The sequence below is a fragment of the Mus caroli genome, chromosome 11 (assembly GCF_900094665.2).
Source record: "Mus caroli chromosome 11, CAROLI_EIJ_v1.1, whole genome shotgun sequence".
NCBI classification, from domain to species: Eukaryota; Metazoa; Chordata; class Mammalia; order Rodentia; family Muridae; genus Mus; species Mus caroli.
This window is the reverse complement of record NC_034580.1, coordinates 116341153-116348316: the sequence shown is the minus strand read 5'-3', so window position 1 is coordinate 116348316 and position 7164 is coordinate 116341153. Positions and strand designations below refer to the sequence as shown.

The window sequence follows — 7164 nt, the reverse complement described above, 5'->3', positions numbered from 1 at the left end:
TGTTTTTTGGTTTTTCGAGACAGGGTTTCTCTGTGTAGCCCTGGCTGTCCTGGCACTCACTTTGTAGACCAGGCTGGCCTCCAACTCAGAAATCCACCTGCCTCTGCCTCCCGAGTGCTGGGATTAAAGGCATGCGCCACCACGCCCGGCTCTGATGCCCTCTTTTAAGACAGCTACAGTGTACTTACATATAATAAATAAATATTTTAAAAAAGATAGATAGATAGATAGATAGATATAGATGATAGAGAATTTGCCAATATATGACATGAAGAAATGGGGATCCAGAACAACATGAGGTAGAGGAGGAGGCCTTTCTTTCCTGGAACTAGGGAAGGCAGCCTGAGCACTTGGAAGAGAAGGCAAGTGGCTCACCTCAGGATCAGGAAGGAGTGTCCTTTGTACCTATCCTCAGAAGGCTCTCAACAGAGTGACAAGGCTGGGTCAGATTCCAGTGTGTGGGAGGGGTGGGGAGCAGACAAGGGTGTTCAGTGGCTACCTGCAAGGGGAGGTAGTAAAAAGGCCTGCTTTAAGACAGAAAGTGGGTTTGATGTGGATTTGGAGTATGGAAAGGGTGCAGGGGTTGTGTGTGGCTCCTAGCAATGGGAGGTGTCTGCTGGTACCAGGCAGAAGGACAATGCTGGGAGGCTGGATGGAACGGGAAGGTGGCTCTCTGGAGTGGAGTCGGCTGTCTCTGTGTCGGGCTGGTGATGCCTAGGTATCAGCCCTCTCTGCTCCCGAGGTTGTTGGGGCAAGCAAGGGAGCTAACAAGGATCTGCCTGGTCTACCCTAGCCTGCATGAGGACACCAGCCCAGCCTGACAGAGTCCAGAAGCTAAGGGTCACTGCAGTGTCTCTGCCAGCCTCACCATGAACCTGGAGCCACCCAAGGGTGAGATTCGGTCAGCCACCCGGGTGATAGGAGGACCAGTCACCCCCAGGAAAGGACCACCTAAGTTTAAGCAGCGGCAAACAAGGCAGTTCAAGAGCAAGCCCCCCAAGAAAGGCGTGCAAGGGTAAGCAAGCCCCCCAAGAAAGGCGTGCAAGGGTAAGCAGCAACAGAGGAGGGTTTGTCTCTCACAGAAGGAGCACTCCTCCTGGGCTGCAGCCTCTTACAGAAGGAGCACTCCTCCTGGGCTGCAGCCTCTCACAGAAGGAGCACTCCTCCTGGGCTGCAGCCTCTCACAGAAGGAGCACTCCTCCTGGGCTGTTTGGGAGGACAAGGTGAAGGCTGTGGTGAGGCTCTTTGCACTGTGTCCTCATCTTTGTGACTGGGGCCTCAGGAGTGCGAGGGGAACCAAGGACCTATCACTGACTCCAGAGCTGCAGCCAGGCAGGTCTGGGAAGCAGTGTGCTGGAACCTCCTCAGGAATGTGTGTGTACCTCCAGCTCTTTCTCCTGTGCACACACAGACACCTACAAATGAACACCCAGAAACTCTGTCTTAGCCAGCTGTCTGTTGCTATGACAACATACTTTTGCAGAAAAGATTTGTTGTGGCCACAGTTTTGGAGATTGAAAGTTCCAGGAGGGGTGCTCTCAACTGTTTGGCCTCTGGAAAAGACCCTGTAGGGATATTACAACCTGGAGGATGGCATCTTGGCAGGAGTGCTGAAAAAGAGACAGATCATATGTAGGTAGAGGAAACTAGATTGGCACTAATCCATTGTAATGTTCTTCATGACTCAATCACTTTCCTTTTTTTTTTTTAAAGAGATTTATTTAATGTATATGAGTATACTATAGCTGTCTTCACACACACCAGAAGAGGGCATCACATCTCATTACAGATGATTGTGATCCACCATGTGGTTGCTGGGAATTGAACTCATTACCTTTGGAAGAGCAGTCAGTGCTCTTAACCACTGAGCCATCTCTCCAGCCTAAACCAATCACTTTCTACTTGGCCCCTTCCTAAAGCTCCACCACCTCCCAAGACTGTTGCGCTGGGGACTGATTTCCAGCATGTGTGTCTTTTAGGGACAAACCATAGCCCGCACGTTGAGACCCATGCTCACCCAGGCCACACTGTGGGGGTGCCGGTCCATGGGCTCACCCTTCCTTCCCTGGTCCTCAGCCTGTGAATCTCAGAGACGCATGCTAGGCACCCGGTGGTGGAAGGGAGCCCTCAGCTCCTGCCCAGCAGTGGACGTAGGGGAGGAGACCTTCAGTCTGGGTTCCGGGGATGGCTAGATCTAGACCTGGACATAACATCCTTAACTACTGTCATTGCAGGTTTGGGGATGACATCCCTGGAATGGAAGGCCTGGGGACAGGTATGACAGCTTGGGATTGTTGCATCTAGACAGCCCTATTAAGTCCCCTACATCCTTCAGACATCCCACAGGTCCCAGGATCCTCTGTTTATTGCTTAACCTGCCTCCCCTCGGGTCCCTTGTTTCTCTCAACATCAAGCTTCGGGTTCCACTGAGAGGGGTTTCCCCATGGGTAGGTTCACCACGCACAGGAGAAACCTTTGCCTCTCCTTCCAGCTTTGGCACAGGGGTCCCCTGAGCTCCCCTATTTGGGCCTACAACATCCTCTCTACTGCAGGCAATACCCAGAACACAAGAGGAAGTCTACAACCGTAGCCTAGACTCTCATCCTAGACAGACATGCTTTCATTCAGGGAGTGAAAAGTGAGGCAGCAGGAAATGGGTGGGCCCGGGGTCACGGTGTTTCCTTAATCACATCTTTCCTGCAGATATCACTGTCATCTGCCCTTGGGAGGCCTTCAATCACCTAGAGCTGCACGAGCTGGCCCAGTATGGCATCATTTAGTCAGATCGCTGCTATGTGAGCCCTGGGGAAGAAACCTGCTGAAGACCCCCTCCCCCCTCTCCCCTCTGCAAACCCTGTCCAGGACCCAAGCCTGAGCCTGAGTCCCTAGCCAGGTTACCGTGGCCTCCCCCAGGACAACCACAGGCCCTGACACCAGCTACTGAGAGCCTACAGCCTCCCACAGGATACCCTGTTGACCTGAAGCAACTGGTCAGCAGAAAGAAGGGAGTGGGACCCAGCCCCACCTCCTGTCCTTCTTGTGGCTGTAATGCAGGGCTCCCCATTGTTCCCCTGAACTGCCTTCTGAGGGTGAGAAAGTTCCTCTGTCTTGTAGCCCTTCCAGATGGGTGTCTTGGGGTGGGACACTGTCCTGGGGTGAGGTGGCAAGAGAGACTAAGCTACTCCATTTGTTATAACAACCTTCCCAACATACTCTTGTCCCTTGTCTCTATTTCAAAATAAAGTCAGCATGTCCTTGCTTATGTGAGGTGCGCTGACAGAGCTGTGCTGATTCCCCTGATATTTCCCCGTTCTCTACGGAGGCTTGAGGTCCTGGGCAGATGAGCCTGGCCGTGACCCTCACCTCTGGTGGCCATAGTCCGTGAAGCAGATTCTTGAAGAAAGGTGGGCAAGGACAAAAACTAGAAATGTAGACACGGGCATCTAATGAGAAACCCCATGGTCTAGCAAGTCCATCCTAAGACTGACAACTGACAGCTGACAGCTCCTGTGCTCCCCCAGTAACCTGAGGACGCCCACACACATGGCTAAACTCACCCCAAAGCACAACACTTAAGGTAAATGTTTATTCTTTGGGCATGACCAGAAAATGACTCTCAGAAGGATCCGCTGTGCTGGGCATGGTGGTACACACTTGTAATCTGAGCACTGGAGAGCTGGAGGCAGGAGAGTGCTGAAGATAGATCATCCTGAGCTATGTAGGGAGTCCAAGGCTAGCCTTCCTTCGATACCTGAGGCTCTGTCCAAAAAAAAAAAAAAAGAATAGAAAGAAAAGAAAAAAGACCCCACTTATGAGACAGCCATAAACTGAGCATGTAAGCTCTACAGATAAAACCAGAGCTGTGTTGCCTTCTGCAAGCAGTCAGCCCTAGCTGGGAAACTAGGAATTGTCTCCATTTTGATTTTGGAAAGACAGTCCCAGTCATTGTGAGATCTGTAGTTTACTATACAAATAAGAATGCACACACCAATAAGCAAAGTCTTTCTTTTCCCTGAAAAATTTTCCACAGGGTATAGCCTGGGCATTACCCTAATTCTTACCAAAGACCAGCAAGCAAGAGGAGGCCCATGAGAAGCTAGTAGTGATGAAATGGGGACCCAAAGCTAGTCAGTGTGAGACAGATCAGGGAAGGTGGGTGAGGCTGGAACCAGAAGACCCCAGCCCTGGCTGCTCCTGCCATGTAGCGGGACACAAGGCAGGTATGTGCGACACAGACTGCCAGGGTGGCCTTTGCAAAAGACAGCCATGGGCTTAGCTGGGTCCTGAGGAGTCAGGAGTGAAATTGTGAGATTGGAGCAGCACAAAGGCTGTCTAGGCGAGTCATGGGGACTGATATCAGATGTAGCAAAGAAGCCAGGGCCAGGAGAGGAAGCCCTGTCACCTTCCCTGGATGGTGAGGAGAAGCTTGGAACTCTGCAGTGCAGTCTTCTCAGATCTGTTCGCTGGGGAGGGTAGTGCTAGCAGCTCACACGGGGCCTGGTTCTATGTCCTCTGCTGCCTTGTGGACAGCCAGGGCCCTTAGCAGGCAGGCAGCCAACAGGAGTTCAGTCCCTTGGATCATGACAACGGCCACAGCACAGTCACCTATGGCACCAGTATTCCCCCGCAGCCATTCTTGCAGCGCAGGCCAGCAGCCCTGCAGGAATACTACTTGTCCAGCCACATTCTGGTCCAGGTGCAGTGCTCCGAAACCACATTGGGTATTCACTACAGCTCCGTCTTCCTGGGGGTTGATGCAGCAGGATGCTGGAAGGCTGCAGGCTTGCACCCCGGGAGAGCTGCAGTTAAAGTACCTGCAGGGCACATAAGGTTTAGTCCTGGAGAGAAGGCTGCCTTCAAACTCTCTCTCTCTCTCTCTCTCTCTCTCACACACACACACACACACACACAGACACTCACATACAGACACACACATGTGCACACACACGCATATGAAGAAGCATGTATATACATACACAAGCACACAAATGCGCACACAGAACACCAGCTTCTCAGATCATTGTGCTTACACTATTCTATACTTGCACACCAGGGGTGAAGGTGGGGTAGAGTGTTTGTCTTAGCAGACAGAGACATGTTTAATGAGGTGATTGGAGGAGAGGAGGTGACAAGACCTTGTCCCATCCACACTGTGAGTTTATCTGAGCAGGCAATGTCAGAGAGGAAGTAGACTGAGCTTCCACAGAAGTTTCCAGAAGGGGCTGCAGTAAGAAGAGATGTTCCTGGGCAGCAGCCAAAGTCTTGGAGATATGAGGAACCCCTTGGTGGCTAAGGAGCCTCAGCTGCAGGTTTTCACAGGTCTGGACCTCACTGGCCCTGACAACCATGAACAGAACACACTCTGGCAGGTTCCCCCAGAGACCTGGGGGTGCTCTGCAGGGTGCCAGGAACACTGAAGCACAATAAGTTGCAGCTATGCTAGGAATAAATAACCAGTCTTTAGAGCCCCTCTGTCTCCATCCCTCAATATCAACTGACTTCAGAGACTTCTGAGAGGGAACATAATGTCTATCCTGGAGGTCACAAGGACAGGTGATGCTCAGACTATCTGTGTACTGGAGGAAGCAGACAAAACAGGGACCCTCAAGCAGAACATAAAACATTGTGCCGTGCCTAGATTGGAAGTTTAACCACACTCACATGAACACATAGATATAGTTGTAGATTGATGACCTGAGCCACCACTAAGGTATTTTTCTTGTCACTGAAATGCGGACAAGCTAAGTCTAGGCCCTAGAATTGGCCAAAGATGGGCTTCTTTAGGCTCAAGACTCATGACCCACACCTCATGAGTAAGCACACACATTTGCATGTCTGTCTAATATAATATGTGTGAGCCTCAGTATGAGACTTCATTTTGTGTTTTAAAAAAGAATGATATACGAAAGTAGATGAGGGTATATGTTTTACACAACTACACTTGTGTACAGGCATGTGGAAGCAGGAGTGCAGGGCATGTGGTTGTGTGTGCACACAAGAACACTCACACACACACATGTATATGCATGCATGCTCAAATGGTTGAGTGAGGCATCTAGACCACCCCCTCTCTCACCCACGTGGCGTTTGGGGGACACTCACAGGTTCTGTTGCCAGTCCTGGTAGGATACTGCCCCACAGCATTGCAGCCCCAGCTGGACTTGGTCGAGGAGGAAGTGCAGGTCTGGGTCATCCCAGTAGTGAATGATGGCTGCATGAAGTGTATACTTCAGGCTATCCTGCAGTGGCTTCCAGAAGGTTACCATGAGAACCCCTGCCAGGGCTTCCAGTGCCAGACAAAAGAGGACAGCCCCACAGTACCAGTGCAACAGGCAGCTGTTCTCACAGAAAGCACCTAGACATCCAGACAGGCTCACCACGCTGACCACCAGGCCTCCCAGCACCAGCATCAGCATAGGGTCTGTCGGCACGGGTCCACCCCAGCCAATCCCCTGAGACCTTTTAACAGTCAGGCCCCAGAGCCCTGCAGCTAGGGCCAGCAGAGACGGCAAGGAGAAGAGGAAGTTAGAGAGGAAAATCAGATACTTGACACAGTTGCTCCCTGTGGAAAGTGGGAGGGAGGAGGCCTGGCCTTCCCTCCAGGCCTGGCGCTTTGCTCCAGGACAGCACCTGCAGTCCCAGGACCCTTTCTGATTCTCCCAGGGTGCTGGACGTGGAATATTTGCGGTAGGTGGACTATTCCTGGTGAGTGGGTGCTCTCGGCCAGCGGTGTCCTGCAGAAGGAGAGGAAACTTAGAGGATGCATCGGTGAGACCTCAGTCACTCAGACTCTGTGACATCAAGCAGGGGTGAGGCCTCACCAGAGAGGGGCTGAGGCTGGGGTGGGCTTAGAGGAAGTTTATGGAAGGAAGTAAAGTTTTGAAGAATCGGTGGCTTGGGGCCTGGGGACTTGTGATCTAAAAGGGCAGTGAGGGTCCTAGTTCACTGTTTTCCAGGGTCGATGCGTGAGGCCGATCTCCATTAGGACAGTATAATGGCAGCTCCCTGAAAGGTCCCTGGTAAACAGAGGGCAGAGCAGCAGTTACAAGATGGACCCACTCGGGGCTGGAGAGATGGCTCAGTGGGTAAGAGCACCCGACTGCTCTTCCGAAGGTCCCGAGTTCAAATCCCAGCAACCACATGGTGGCTCACAACCATCCGTAA

At 51.9% G+C, this 7164-nt stretch overlaps 2 protein-coding genes across 3 annotated transcripts in view; one reads left to right on the top strand and one right to left on the bottom strand.

Annotated features, from left to right (window-relative positions):
- The window catches only part of Pde6g (phosphodiesterase 6G), a 5707-nt gene extending 2448 nt beyond the window's left edge, over positions 1-3259 (top strand). The window contains exons 2-4 of the mRNA XM_021177918.2: positions 794-1015; positions 2235-2275; positions 2704-3259. Coding sequence (XP_021033577.1) covers positions 870-1015; positions 2235-2275; positions 2704-2780 — 264 coding nt within the window. The 5' untranslated portion in view covers positions 794-869 and the 3' untranslated portion in view covers positions 2781-3259. The remainder of the gene's footprint in view (positions 1-793; positions 1016-2234; positions 2276-2703) is intronic.
- Positions 3260-3576: 317 nt separating this feature from the next.
- Positions 3577-7164, bottom strand: part of Tspan10 (tetraspanin 10) — a 4917-nt gene continuing 1329 nt past the window's right edge. The window contains exons 2-3 of one of the 2 annotated variants that reach the window (XM_021177711.1): positions 6103-6734; positions 3577-4814 (exon numbers count right to left, since the gene is read on the bottom strand). In XM_021177711.1, coding sequence (XP_021033370.1) covers positions 4487-4814; positions 6103-6734 — 960 coding nt within the window. In that variant the 3' untranslated portion in view covers positions 3577-4486. The remainder of the gene's footprint in view (positions 4815-6102; positions 6735-7164) is intronic. The other variant, XM_021177710.1, reaches the window with a different exon arrangement.